Source organism: Girardinichthys multiradiatus, chromosome 12, assembly GCF_021462225.1.
Source record: "Girardinichthys multiradiatus isolate DD_20200921_A chromosome 12, DD_fGirMul_XY1, whole genome shotgun sequence".
Taxonomy (NCBI): domain Eukaryota; kingdom Metazoa; phylum Chordata; class Actinopteri; order Cyprinodontiformes; family Goodeidae; genus Girardinichthys; species Girardinichthys multiradiatus.
Genome location: NC_061805.1, coordinates 14,629,991 through 14,645,645, shown reverse-complemented (window position 1 = coordinate 14,645,645; position 15,655 = coordinate 14,629,991). Strand labels below are relative to the sequence as shown.

The 15,655-nt window shown below is 40.6% G+C and overlaps 1 protein-coding gene and 1 long non-coding RNA gene across 5 annotated transcripts in view; one reads left to right on the top strand and one right to left on the bottom strand.

The window, feature by feature from the left end:
- Nucleotides 1-15,655, top strand: part of LOC124877370 — a 57,490-nt gene that overhangs the window by 5,479 nt on the left and 36,356 nt on the right. The window lies entirely within an intron of this gene.
- fgfr1a (fibroblast growth factor receptor 1a) overlaps nt 1-15,655 on the bottom strand; it is a 40,450-nt gene that overhangs the window by 11,475 nt on the left and 13,320 nt on the right. For 2 of the 4 annotated variants that reach the window (XM_047380489.1, XM_047380490.1), the window contains exons 3-8: nt 12,628-12,864; nt 11,937-12,026; nt 10,470-10,642; nt 7,555-7,678; nt 2,115-2,305; nt 1,067-1,217 (exon numbers count right to left, since the gene is read on the bottom strand). In XM_047380489.1, the coding sequence (XP_047236445.1) occupies nt 1,067-1,217; nt 2,115-2,305; nt 7,555-7,678; nt 10,470-10,642; nt 11,937-12,026; nt 12,628-12,864 (966 nt within the window). Of the gene's footprint in view, nt 1-166; nt 312-1,066; nt 1,218-2,114; nt 2,306-7,554; nt 7,679-10,469; nt 10,643-11,936; nt 12,027-12,627; nt 12,865-15,655 lie in introns of all 4 variants that reach the window. The other 2 variants (XM_047380492.1, XM_047380491.1) reach the window with 1 other exon arrangement.

Here is a 15,655-nt window from a genome sequence, read left to right as displayed (position 1 = left end):
AACTGGAGTCATGCTGAGCTCAGAGAGGCACAGGCTTCCCCTCAGATTTGTCACATGAATCGTAGCCAGTCAAGACCCGGTTCAGGCAAATCCGAAGAAGAACAGCCAGGCTTGAGATGGAAAAAGGTGAATGACAAGTGTAAGAAAGAGACAGAACCACTGATACCTTCCAAGACTGTCAACCATGCGGAGTTATGAGAGAACCCGATAGAATTGCCCGCCAAGCACGTATACTCCCCAGCGTCATCAAAAGAGACATTTCTCAGTTGAAGGACTTCCATTTCCTTGTCCGTGGTGTTAAGGCCAGCAGTCTAGAAAATAAAGGAAGTAGACCCAACAAGGCCCAGGAGGGAAAAGGGACCATGAGTTTAGGATTCTGAAGGTAAAGCAACACAAGACCATCTAGCCAAAAGGCAACACACCAAAGAGACCCAATGGGGAGCTCTGTCAGGAAGAGCCCTCCAGTATCTGTTAGTGGAAAAAGGTTGTTAGACTGCGTCCGTACCGCTGAACCTCACTTTGGACCATCCCATCACCACCTAAAATACCTCAGTCTCATCTCCACATGCAAGAGATGGGCATGGAAGACTCCACAGCAGAACAGGACATATTTATGACTCAAACTTTGACAAAAGACATCACATACACACAAACAGGAGGTATGGAAACACAGATAAGCAAAGGATGAGAATCAAGAGGGGAAAAAAACATATATAGAGAGGGAGAGAGAAAGAGTTTGTGAACCGTGTAAAGAGGACTTTGAAGGGCAAGGGAGCAAGAGTAATAGAAGGAGGCAGGAGAGGCCCTTATTAGGGATCTGCACAGCACAGGCATGAGGCAGAAATGAGAGTGGGTCCAACATCAACCTGAGACTAAACACTTTCAACTGTTCTGCTGGGAATTTTCCATAGCGTCATTTACAGTCAGGATCACTGAGGAGAGAGGGAGGGCGGATCGGATGGAGGGAGGAGAGAAACAGCTGAGCTTGTCTCAGGTTCTAAGTTTTTGCAGGTGCTCCTAGAATCGCCTCCCATGTGTTGTCCCTCTGCTGCTGCGTGGTGGTTACCTGCAGGGTCATATTTGATGACAGTCAGCCAGGCCGACTGATTGGCTTCTCCTATATAATTGGACACTTTACATATATACTCTCCGCTCTCCTCCTCAGTCACATTGTAGAGGGTGAGCACCTGAGCGTCCGAGCTATTGACCCCCGAATGCTAGAAATAAAAACAAGTCAGGTGCAGCACAGGAAAATAAAAACTGCATACAATGGTGAATGCAGGATAGCATGGCAACAATCATTTCAGAAATAAAACAGTCAACAAAAAAGTACTTATTTCACAGGCAGTTCTGGGCTAAAAAACAATTCCACAGGGTTCCTGTACATTTGTCAGACCTTTTCCACAATTTTCATGCCTTTTAAGCCCATTTTTACATTTTAGAAATATAATCTTTACCACAAGCCTCATTCACTGCAATTCATGGCAGATACTGTATCCCTACAGTGGAAGAGCGTTAAAATAACCCTGGAAAAACAGAAAGTGGAAGGAAAGACGGGATGGGCAGGTCGACAAATGATTAGATGGACGACTGGAGAAATACACAGATGGGTAGATGGAAAGACAGACAAACAGACAGATGGACAGGTGGACAAACTGGATGGACGGATGGGCAGAAAACAATGGACCAACAGATAGCTGAATGAATTGATTGACCGATGGACAACTGGTCGGATGTTTTAATGGATGGGTGGACGGACAAGCAAAGGAATGGACAGAGAATAAATTTTGGGCCAGTGGATGGATAGATGTGGAAACAGAGGGAAGAATAGATGAACAGAGATTAATGGACAGATAATGGATTGACTGATAACTTGTTGATAATAGGGGAGGGAATGAAGTCTGCAAATACTAATAGATTTCCATACTCTATTTTCCTTTCTCCATAAAAGGAAAAGAGTCAGCTTCCATACTTTTAGAAACTGCACAGGAACCCTGTGCCTATCATACCAATTTAGCAAACTAATAAAAAAGTTACATGCATCAAACTGTCATTTACAAAAAGCATTCTAAACATAAAAAAAAAAAGAAAAAACAAGCCAACTCGGCTCCTACCTTCAGGACACGAACAAAGGGTAAACCATCAGGTCCAACACGGCTTCCGTTCACCTCAATATGTTTCAGCCACTGAATGTGAGGCTGAGGATCGCTAAACACTTTGCACTCAAACTCCACGTCGCTGCCTACCACTGCAGTGCGATTGGCTGGCAAGCCAGCCTGCAGGATTGGCCTGTGGGGAGAGCGTTCTGCAACACAGCAGAAGGGCAAAGAAATCTTAGTTTCAACTTTTGGTGCACGGTAAGGCAGACCCCAACACATAGCCCATTCTAAAATGGCCAAACTAACACTCAATGGTTTATTCTTACCTCCCCAACAACCCTACACCATTCCAGACCCTTTGTGAAGTGCCTTGAGACGACATGTGTTGTGAATTGGCACAATATAAATACATTAAATAAAAACTCGGCCTAAAAAGACAAACAAATGTGTATGTAAAGTACGTACAACTGACTTATAACCAAATAAAAATCAGACATTGATGCAGAAAACTGAAAATGGCCACGGCTGCTGGACACACAAAACCTAATGGTATTTTTCTAAGATTATATTTGATAGACCAAGCATGATATTTGTAAAGTGGAAGGAAAATAACCCATGGTTTTCAAATTACATAAATAAAAATCAGAAAAGTGTGTTAAAAAGGATATGTACCCTCTTAGGTGCAAATCAACATTACAAAATCTGAAACACTTTTACAAAGCTTGAGACAAATTCACATTTTAGAAAACAATTTAACAACACGTGAAACCCTTTCAGAAGTCCCAAAATACATTTACAAATGACAAAATCTAATGTAAAGGGAATGTACCAACACCGACGCTGACCCGGAAGTAAGGGGAGCACTCATGGTGATCCAAGATGGAAAGCAATCGAGTGGCGTTTGCCCCGTTTTCGGAACTACTCCTTCAGTTGTTTAGACACTGCACTGCAACAGGTGTGGCAGTTGCATATAATCATCCTTACAACATATTTCAAGTGCTAAAAGATCACAAATGATCAGACAACAAAATATGACATCATGAATACAGGTCCTTCTCAAAATATTAGCATATTGTGATAAAGTTCATTATTTTCCTTAATGTCATGATGAAAATTTAACATTCATATATTTTAGATTCATTGCACACTAACTGAAATATTTCAGGTCTTTTATTGTCTTAATACGGATGATTTTGGCATACAGCTCATGAAAACCCAAATTCCTATCTCACAAATTAGCATATCATAAAAGGGTCTCTAAACGAGCTATGAACCTAAATCATCTGAATCAACGAGTTAACTCTAAACACCTGCCAAAAGATTCCTGAGGCCTTTAAAACTCCCAGCCTGGTTCATCACTCAAAACCCCAATCATGGGTAAGACTGCCGACCTGACTGCTGTCCAGAAGGCCACTATTGACACCCTCAAGCAAGAGGGTAAGACACAGAAAGAAATTTCTGAACGAATAGGCTTGTTCCCAGAGTGCTGTATCAAGACACCTCAGTGGGAAGTCTGTGGGAAGGAAAAAGTGTGGCAGAAAACGCTGCACAACGAGAAGAGGTGACCGGACCCTGAGGAAGATTGTGGAGAAGGGCCGATTCCAGACCTTGGGGGACCTGCGGAAGCAGTGGACTGAGTCTGGAGTAGAAACATCCAGAGCCACCGTGCACAGGCGTGTGCAGGAAATGGGCTACAGGTGCCGCATTCCCCAGGTCAAGCCACTTTTGAACCAGAAACAGCGGCAGAAGCGCCTGACCTGGGCTACAGAGAAGCAGCACTGGACTGTTGCTCAGTGGTCCAAAGTACTTTTTTCGGATGAAAGCAAATTCTGCATGTCATTCGGAATCAAGGTGCCAAGAGTCTGGAGGAAGACGGGGGAGAAGGAAATGCCAAAATGCCAGAAGTCCAGTGTCAAGTACTGTGTTTTATCAAGGGCAGGGTCAATGCAGCTAGCTATCAGGAGATTTTGGAGCACTTCATGCTTCCATCTGCTGAAAAGCTTTATGGAGATGAAGATTTCATTTTTCAGCACGACCTGGCACCTGCTCACAGTGCCAAAACCACTGGTAAATGGTTTACTGACCATGGTATCACTGTGCTCAATTGGCCTGCCAACTCTCCTGACCTGAACCCCATACAGAATCTGTGGGATATTGGGAAGAGAACGTTGAGAGACTCAAGACCCAACACTCTGGATGAGCTAAAGGCCGCTATCGAAGCATCCTGGGCCTCCATAAGACCTCAGCAGTGCCACAGGCTGATTGCCTCCATGCCACGCCGCATTGAAGCAGTCATTTCTGCCAAAGGATTCCCGACCAAGTATTGAGTGCATAACTGCACATGATTATTTGAAGGTTGACGTTTTTTGTATTAAAAACACTTTTCTTTTATTGGTTGGATGAAATATGCTAATTTTGTGAGATAGGAATTTTGGGTTTTCATGAGCTGTATGCCAAAATCATCCGTATTAAGACAATAAAAGACCTGAAATATTTCAGTTAGTGTGCAATGAATCTAAAATATATGAATGTTAAATTTTCATCATGACATTATGGAAAATAATGAACCTTATCACAATATGCTAATATTTTGAGAAGGACCTGTATATTCGGCAACTTAGTAAAAGATAGATGGAAATGTCCAACGTTGACGGACTTTAATTTTGAAATTCCACATCGGATCTTGAGGAAATTCGATGAGTGGAATCTGAAGGTGTTCTCTTGTCATTCTGAAGTGCGCGTAATCACTGGAAACAATCCTTTTCATTGCTATAAACACAGTAATGTCTAAAATGTCTTATTTTTAAAGGGCTTTAATTTTGAAATTTCACATTAGATGTGGGTGAAATTTGATGAGTGGCATCTGGAAGTGTTCTTCTGTCAATGTGAAGTGAGACTGGTCACTGGAAACAATTTTGTTTTAGTAAGTGTGGAAGCTTAGGGAATATAAATGGACATTCACAAATAATGAACACACAAATTACCACATAAAACAGTGACAAAAACTAAAATGTCATCTACATATTCACAGGTGGACTTTTAAATATCTAATATAAATAACAGCAACAATGACGTCAATCACCACGAGTCAGTTCATTTAAAGAATATTGCTTTTACTAAGATCTCAGCAAGCGCCACTGCCGTAATTCATGATGCTTTTGTGCACAACAAAACCGCATGACGGCTGATTTGACCGCAGTAACACAGCACTTAGTGGCAGCATCTTAGCGGCTTTTACAGCTGGTCTGGCACAATCTGGCAACTTGTGGCACCCTCTGGCATCCTTGTGGTAACCTGTGACACCCTTGTGGCCAGGGACTCTTCAGAGTGCCAGAGTGTTTTTAAGTAATCAAATAATTCATTTTATTTTCTCTGATTAACATCACAGTAACCATTCATGAACTATAATAAACCGACTGCTTGTGGAATGTCTCTTCATCATCCTTTCAGCACGTTATACATACACATAATGCTATTTAGGAGATAGTTTCCATCTCAAGAAAATACAGCCAACCTATATTATGGGTCTAACCACTGTTTATTAAATATTAACCAATAATTACATCATCATTTGAAAGTAAATACGAATAACAGTCAATAGCTAATAACTAATGGCAACGTGGCAGCATCTTAGAGGCTATTACTGCAGGTCTGGCACCCCGTTGCACCCTGCGGTGACGAAAGTGCCATTTCTAGTTCCAACTGCCGTGAATTGAGCTTGCCGTCTCTCAGACTCTAAGGACTGACTACACGAAAAACAAAACAGAGTTAATCTACTCTTATGTGTGCCACAAAACGGGCAAAACGCCACTCGATTGCTGTCCATCTTGGGTCACCATGAACGCTCCAGTTATCACTTCTGGGTCAGCCTCAGACTTGGTACTTTCCCTTTCCGTTACATTTTGTTAAATTGTTTTCTGACATGTGAATTGGTCTTTGTAAAGTGTTTCAGATTTTGTAATATTGGTTTGCACCTCCCAGCCACCGTACTCTTAACTCTGAAGCTACATTAAAGTCAGTGCGACAAATTTCCTTCAAGATTCATGTAATTAGTAAAGATAGCCCCCCTGTTTATAATTTAATCTCAGTATAATCCATTAGGACATGGTCATCTACCTAAATTGACAGGCCAAGCAAGGAGAGCAATAATCGGGAAACAAAAAAGCCAGGAGGCCCCTGGGGTTGCTGCAGCAGCCACAGCTCAGGTGGAATAATCTGTTGACAGGGCAAGTATTAGCTGTGAACTTCACAAACCTGGCCTTTATCAATGAGTGGTAAACAGAAAACCAATGTTGAAATGAAGCCATTTCAAACAACAATAAGAAGTCTTGACTGCAGTGTGATATAAGCCATGTAGGACACATGGCAAAGATGTGGAAAAAGGTATTCTGGTCAGCGTGGATTTAAATGCAACCTTTTGGCCTTGATGCATAACATATGTGGCAGAACGGTGACACTGCAAATCACCCTGAACACATCATTACCAGTGTAAAATGTGGTGATGCTTTAATTCAGCAGGGTTAGGGAATCTGGTCCCAATTGATGGGAGGATGGCGAGCTAAAAGACAAATTAATCTTGGAAGAAAGCCTAATAGGAGCTGCAAAAGACACTGGGACGGAGTTTCACCTTCGAGCAGGACAACAACTCTAAATATACAGCCAGAGGAACAATGGAATAGTTTGGTCCAATGCATATCCATGTGCTAGAACGGTCCAGTCAAAGTCTAAACATAACTTCAATTAGGAATCTGTAGCAAGACTTGAAAATATTAAATGTAGCTCTCCACCCAACCTGACTGAGGTTAAACATTTTTGAAACTCATGCAACGTTTGCCCTGTTGGCCTATCACATAAAATCTGAATACATGAAAGTTTGTAATGTGACTAAATGAAAAGAATTAGCAATGTTTAAATTACATGCATTTAAAATTAAATTCCCAGACCATATGGTGCTTACAGAGATGGAGGACATAAAAGTGAAGTAAAGCTCTCTTGTGGCTCCACATTAATAACAAAGGACTCTACGGAAAACCCACAAATACAAAATCTGGAAAGATGTCAGCTGTGCAGGCCTCTCTGACAGAGAGATACTTTGGTACTTAGTGAGCTCTTGTGACTGTACTTTCTCCGTTCTGAACCAATCCAAGTGCTCATCGAGCTCTAAGCTTCTAAATAAGCCGGGAGGGAGAAAGCCCAGGGGACAGCAGCGATGGATAAAGTGGGACTGATTTATAAGGCGAATGGTGTAAGAGCAAGTCAGAGAGCTGGCCCATAAGAAGTAATCCCTTCTCCGCTCTACCCACATCCATCACGCAGCAAGTAAACATGACTGGAGTTCATCAAAACTGTGAAGTATCCCTGCACTGTTGGGATCATATTTGATTAGCTAACCAATTTATATAACTGGAGCCATATGAATTTTCAACAAGTGGTAAATCAAAGATTATGATATTACCAACTACATCCAGCTGATAGGTGTGATTGATGCTGCCATACTGGTTTTCCACCACACACGTATAGTTTCCTTTATCAGAGGGAACTACAGACTCCATGATGATGGTCCACACATGGTCCCGGAGCTGAAAGAAAGGGAAAAGAAATTATCAAGAAAACAGTTTATGCCAAGACAAATATTAAACAGATAATTATATAAAATACAGTAAGATAACTAACAAAATGCTTTAATTAGGACAGTAGCAAATGTCTGAAAGTCACCCGATTCATGGCTTACCAAACAAAGAACACAAGAAAAGGTGTATGTTTTTTTTAAGCATGTGCCCAAACCTGTCTTATTAGCACCAACTGATGTCTGGCTCTTTTTTTCCAGGACATGTTATAATTTTTCTTCTATAAATCTGCCAAGACCGGTAGTGTGTGATTAGCCAGCAAACCTCTAAGGCAATGGCAACATCAAACATACGTATACACAGACTGAGCCATACAGTCTCCCTCATTTAGCTAAGAAATGTGATGGAGTCCAGCTGCCTGCTGCCAGATGTGTTGTGCTTGGCTTCGCATACATGTGGTCTAAATTATTCCATCACTCCTGCACGGCTCCATGCAGATGATATGAAGAATAGAAGCCCTGCCTTAAAAGTAAGAGAGTTGGAGGGATGGCAGACTTCCCTTAGCTGCTTATGAAGACCTATGCACCATAACCTAAAGACGGCCAGATGGTTCAGTCTGCTGGCTGGCTTGTTTAAGGATTTAAGGGAGTCGAGGGCAGGAGACATCTAAGAGGAAACTCCTAAATGTGTCCCAGCTGGAAATGGAGATTGCTGGAGAAGCAGGGAAGCACGGTCCCAGACTGGGTTAGCCCACACCATGACAGGAAGAGCAGACATGGAGGGTAGATTGCTTCTTATACCGGGAACACGCACCCTACACCTGTGTGTGAACAACTACTTAATGTTGCAAAAGGCTATTAAAACAAGATGTTTGTCAGGTAAAAAAGGTCGTCTTCTACAGCAGCTTTTACCTTTTATGTTGTCCGTTAGCACAAAACATCCCCTGATGTGATCAGATTGTGTTAATAAATAAATAGCCCCCTACATGGTTTTACTCACAATAAATATCTGCAGCAGAGAGTTTTGTTTCCGCAGTGTCTGAGCCAAATGAAGGAGAGTTTATCAGTATTTTAACCTTCATTTCACCCACCACATGTGTAGCATTAGCAATCGCTTGCAGGCATTTTAAGGCCAAACAACATGTGAAAGAAATGTAGGCAGACTAATTGAGTTTAAGTGGTATGATGGAATGGATCCTCTAAATAACATTTTGACAGCTAAATTAATTTAGGGTATTTTACCCTCACAAGTAAAACATGCACTAAATATGTATAGAGAAGTTAGACTTTCAGCTCCTTCCTTTCACTTCTGTGTTTTCATAGGTTCTGCATGACTCACTTTTAAAAACGAAGTCTATTGCAGCGACAGTTATTCATAGAAAAGGGCCTGTGGGCATCAGAGTAATGATACTGGTCTGAAAAGGAGCTTAAATTATTATATCTATCCGAAAATTGTCAAAATGTCAGTTTATTTAATTATTTTTGTCCCAAATGTGGTGAATCACAGGAAGACTAGGGAACTCAGCAGTTAGGTCTCCAAGCTACTACGATATTTCTTCTGACTTTCTACCAGTCAGTCATATTCTACCGCTTCTTCCATAGTGGGTCGCGGGGAAGCTGGTGCCTATCTCCAGCAGTCTATGGGCAAGAGGCGGGGTACACCCTGGACAGATCGCCAGTCCAATGGGGGGCAACACACAAACAACCAAGCACACACTCATTCACACAACTACGGGCAATCTAGAGAGAGCAATTAACCTAACAGACATGTCTTTGGACTGTGGGGGGAAGCCAGAGTACCCGGAGAGAACCCACGCATGCACGGAGAGAACATGCAATGCAAACTCCATGCAGAAAGACCCCCGGCTGGGAGTCGAACCCAGGACGTTCTTGCTGCAAGGCAACCGTTCTACCAACTGCAGTCCCTTTTCTACCAATCAATTGAGAAATTGTCATGTAAATGTTCACCTTATGGACTAAAAATAGAGCTCGAGATTTCCTGATGTGGTGTGTATTGACGCTCGGGTTTGATGTTCCTTTTTTAACATGTTTCTCCTTTGACTATGTTTCCGACTTTGTTTTCTTCCTTATTTAACGCTTTAACATATTTCTTAATGGAAATTAATAAAATTATCCTGAGTTAGTGGTTAAAAAAAAGATATATGCAGTTTAGGGCTCCATCTAGTTCTGAAATGCAGTTGACTAAATGATGTCTATAAATGGTTATGATGTTATTTCTGGTAAGGCGTAAATCAATAAATAACAGATTGGTCTACAAACCAAATGTGTTGCACCCGGTAAGTAAATCCAGAGACGGGCATTCAAAGTTTTATTACCCCTCACAATGTTAAGTTTATCACAAGTTACTGCAGTATTTAAACATGAACATTATATAAATGAAGAAACACTAACAAACACTAATCACATCCCACAGTGTAAATACAGAAGGTAAGATGGAGAATTTACAACTGCGTGGATGTAATTACAGAGAGTGTTATTCTTCATCCAGACAGATGGCTAGAATTGCCCACCTGGAGGAATAACTATGGCACAGTATTCCTTTTTGGGGCATTGGGTTTCAGCTTGCATTGTTTCTCAGGTCAACGGTGAAACTTGCCACTGCTGTTCACTCTCTGAAAGCGTTTTTTACTCCAGGGGAGGGGGTTGTGATCAAATGTAGAGAGGACATTACAGACACATACTTGCTTTCGGTGAGGATTTGGATGCTGGTTCAACAGAAAAATGCTTAAAAGACAGTCTGCAAGAAGCTCTTAAAGACATATTTCTAAAAAAAAAATATTAACCTTGAAGCCTCCAATGCGATGGTCTCTTTTGAACTCCTTCCCATTCTTGAACCATTTCAGAATGGGAATTGGGTTGCCGCTTGCCTGGCATCGAAACTTCACGGTCTTACTGGCTGGAACAGCGTGAAGCTTTTTCTCCATTTTCTCTGGGTGAGCCCATTGTGGGGCCATTGCTAATTAATACAAAAAGAAACAAATAAGTAACAAAGTATATCACATTTTTGTATTTTCTTAGTAATAAATCGGACTGGATGGAGACATTTTGAACAATTTGAACTATGCATTAAAAAAAAAAATCCCAAATGGATGCAAAAAAACTGATTAGTTTAAATATGGGAAATTCAATATGAATGCGTACAAATTACACAGAGCTGTAACTAAATCTCATCTAAGCAACCCATAGTTGTAATAAAAATAAACAACTGTACCATAAGAACATTTTCTAGAACCTAGATTCTTTTCCAGGGTCCGTTCCAAGTGAGATATTTTACACCCTTGAACAAAACCGAGGGAAGGTAGTACTTATAGATTACCTAAAGTATTTATTGAGGGGTTTAGAGCATTGAATGTTTCAGTCTGCTTATTCTACGCATTTGATTTTCCCCAGTCAGTCTACATCATGGGTGGCCGTCCTGCATCTTTTAGATTGACCCCTAATTTAACACCTGAATCAAAGGAACGGTTCATTGCAAGGCCTAAGCAAAACTTCAATGCATACTGGAGGAAGTAGTTCAGTAGAAACGCATCCAAAACATGAAGCACACTGGACTAGAGTTATTTTCACTTTAAGTTAAACTGCAGCAATATATGATTTTATACAATCAAAATTTTCAAATCCAAACATTGATATTGGACAAAATGCATTTTTTTGCCATTTAAAATTCTGATTTAATTTTCTTTCATTTGAGGCTTGACTGATGATATCTCAATGACATCATTTTGTAGCGATCAATTCTACTTCTTTCTGACGGGGGATTGTGGACCATCTACACTTCCATAGATTGCTGACAGCTCTATAAAAAGATAAAACCGAAGGGAAACTGTCAGTAAAGTGAAGCTATGATGTTTAAGTTTCACTGGAAGATAAGTGGGGGAACAAACTCTGGGTCGACATCCTTCCCCTGCTTGGCAGCTGCTAGATTCTTTGTGGGCAAGTAGCAATACGATGAGGCCAGAGAGTCTTAACACTAGAGACAAATTGGGGGGTATCTAAGATTAACCACGATTAATCACCACAGGGACATTAATCACGTAAAAGTTGTCATTAGGGCAGCAGAGATCCTCTGATTCAGAATGAAATCATTCACCCAAACTGTGACCCACACACACAGCATGCCTATAATTGACTTATAAAGCTCTGAAATCACCCAGCAGCCATAACCGTTACTCAGAAGACCATACTGGGTGAGTCAGTATCCACCATTTGTCGCACTGGGTTTGGTAAAGTGCAGATATACAAACACTTACGCATCAGCTTTTCACTGGTCAACAGTTTATTTTCCTCTGATGAAGATTCTTCCTCATCATCATCATCTTCAGATGAGGCCAAAGCATCAACTAAAGAACAGAAACAACTAATAAGTTTAAGAGGAAGTTAAAATGTAGAGATCAACCCATTTAACAGATGGATTCAACAGGTCAAATACTAAAAAACAGAAATCAGTATCAGCCAGGAAAAGACTGATCGATGCATCTCTAGTTGAAAGATTGCATGTTTACACTTATTAAGGCTTAGCTTGTAAAGTGGATGACAAACAAACTGGAGTACAATCGATGTAACCAAGTGCAGATGATTTTCAATCTGTAAAAGTAATGTAGGAAAGTAAACACTACTTCCCATAAATAGTGTTTAATGTTGTATAAATGTCTAAATTTAGATTTCACAAAGAGCTCTAGGTGAGCTTGAAATAAACTGTTCTTATGAGTTCATTAAAAACGGATTGATTTGTGCTCTTTCATTGAAAGAGTAAGCTTGTTTCGTTGCACCTCTATAAAAGAAAGAAAAAGTCTAACTGCACAACAGAAAACTCAGAAAAGCGTTCTGATTTGTCCTTTAACATTTTGACACAAATTGTACAATAAAGTGAGCACAGTGAGGAAGCTTCTGGCCAGTTGGAGAGTTTGACGAGCCTAAAAACGCCCGTGTTCACAAGTTTACCTGTGACGTTGAAGTAGAGACTGTGGTTGCCAAAGGTGGTGCACGCATATAAGCCAGAGTCGGTCGGCTCCACCGCCTCAATCTCCAGCTGGCCGTTGCGAATGCGTGTGTGTTCTCCGTCCACAACAGCAACATGGTCTTTTGTCCAGTTAACGGTGTGGGGCGAGTCCTTGGGAGAGCAACTCAAATCCAAGCGCTTCCCAGGATACAGGGTGAACAGCTCTGCTTCCACAGTGACTACATTGGAAGCACAACATGGTTACTAGCTGCACTGATGATATTCAGTTATAACACCTGCTAAAGGACTTTAAAACATGGTGTGTATTCTGTTAAAAAATGAGCGTGTGACAGAACCCAATTGTCCTGTCACACAAGTTTATCTCCAATGCAAATCAAGTAGGGCTTCTATCTTCAAACATGGCCCAAAATGAATACCATAATACTTTACTTATCTGTATTTACCACTTTTGTGGAACCTGTCCACATAATTAAATCAGATCTCAAGTTAGTCAAGGCTCCATATTCAAGCAAAAAAGGAGCTCCTCGTAGAAGAGAGGAGAAATTCAATTACGGGAATGAAAAGAGGAAAGATGTCACGAAGAGAGACACCTGAGCCCCCCTTGTTCTAAATGACAAAGTAGACCGCTAGAAGGAGGGATAACCCAATTATGCGGACACATTGTCCATCACAGCGGTGTCGTTTGTCTTGTAACAAAGGTAAAGAGCATCACTGAGCAACTTGCTGAAGATTATTGCTTTAGTATGCATCTTTACCTCAGGATACTCTGAATAAAACCACTCCCATAAAGTATTATTTACCATATCAAACTATTGTTTGGTAAAATAAAGAAAACAAAAAAAAATTGTTGACATCAACCAACAACATTTTGTTGGAAGAAACTCACTTCACCCCTCTGTTTCAACCACAAAGAATCTCTAAGGTGCCCTAAGGCCGCACTAAGGTACATCCTTTTTCCACATTACCTCCACAGCCCCTTAAGCATCACCACAAAAATCGAATCAGATAATCAAATACTGTAGTCGTAAACAATCCTTCAGCATGAAATTGCTCTGAACCCTTTCCAAAGGACATCGTGTGATTTTTCTGCAACACTCTTCCTCCTGATCAGAAACAGAGAGCACATGTATACAGAAAAACATCCGCAAACCTGGCTAATCCCTCCCACCATGACAACAAAGGGCTTCAAACAATACAGGGGAAGAGGGAGCAAGAAGAGCAACCCAGTGAGCATGTGCACAGGAGCAAGTAAGAGCAGGCATGCAGTGGCAGGTTCTAGTGCCAGTTGCTATGGTGACCCCACTTGGGCCTAGTAAAGGTATTTCCTGGATCACATATGTCTGACAGGCCTTTAATCCCAGCAGGAAAAGGGGGCCGGGGGGGAAGGATCAACTTTCTCCACAAAACTAAAACCAGAGTAGGGAAGGAAGAAGAGGCAACATTTATTCCTATTTCTGGGATTACAATTTATATCAAATTTGCATGTCGAAAATCATTATCCACTCAAACAACAATCCTAAACAAAATAACCATCATCCTGAGGGGCCTGAAAACAACTTATTCTTAGGCACTGATGCAGATTTGCTGGGGGGAATCTCAGCTCAAAATAAATTTATTCAGCTTCTTTATCTTTATCTCCATTTTAAAAGAGGGACAATGAAAATCTCTTGAGGTTCTTGTTAATATCGGCATTATCTCTAAGCAGACATACAGTACATGTAATAAAAGGGCTAAAATATAACATACCGTAATATTTGCAGTTAAGCCAAATATTACAGCCCTGGCAGATTTAAGTGTTACATTTATCTTTTAATTAGACCAACGTACGTCTTCTGACTGGGAGTAATGTTAATGTTTTGGACTGGTTCACCAAGAATCCTGACTTGAGTCCAATACAGAATTTGTGAAGGGAGCAGAAGATTAGGGTGATGGCAAAGAGGCCTTCCAACCTCAAAGACTTTGCAAACAACAGCTGTTCAAAAACACCAGTGGAGACAAGCAAATAGCTGGTCAGAAATTATAAGAAGGGTTTGACTGTTGTAAAGCCAATCAGTAACAGCTGTTGTGGCTTACAGGCAGATAAGGAACATGCAAGAACTTGAGAGTAAAGTGCCAATCAGGGGTTTTTCCTATCAGTTTAGGTTCCATCCATACTAACAAGGATATTTAGGAAAACGGAGATTTTCTAGATGTGTTTGCACCCCCCATCCTACATGTAAACAGATATTTTGGTTGCAAAAACAAAGTTTTAAGGAGGTTTTTCAAAGTGAAGATTATGTTTGGTGTATTCATGTAGATAGAAAAATCATTATAAAATGGGATCATTAATAAACATTGATGCAGAGCTCACTTTGGGAGTGGTCAATATTGCTTTCTGTGCTAGTAAACAGGTGGAGCTGTTTTAATAGGCTTTTCCACATCCATCTAGTTTTGTCCTCCCTCTGTTTCCAAAAAGCTTTAAATGAAAGCTGAAAAGTTACTGCCTGAGAGAAAAGGGCAAACAGAGGAAATGACAACATGAGTTATAAATATTTTGGAGGAATCTTTCGCCTAGCATCCCTGAAGCCACTAATTCCCACAGTTCACGAATATTACGAATCATCAAGAATTGCTCCTATGTACCATTTTAGGATTCGTTAAGATTCTTGGAATTTTGGAAATTTTCTGATCCAACATGTAACGCACTAAGATTCAGTTACGACACAGGTACAATAGATAAATCGTGAGATTGGGTGTGATTCGCACAAATATTGTCAAGAATTCAGTACAATTTCCAAGAATCTATTAAGCATACAGCACCAAATTTAGGAATCAGTTTACAATATGCTGAATGTATCTAAGAATCAGGTACGAATTTGAATGTTACGATTCTTGACAAGTTCTATTAAAAAGTGATGAGGGACTAGCAGCAGTGAATGTTATTTGAATGATGACTGTTGATATTCAGAAATTTAAAAGCTTTAAGTGACTGTTTATGCCAATAAAATGTGCTTGTTTTTTGACATAAAA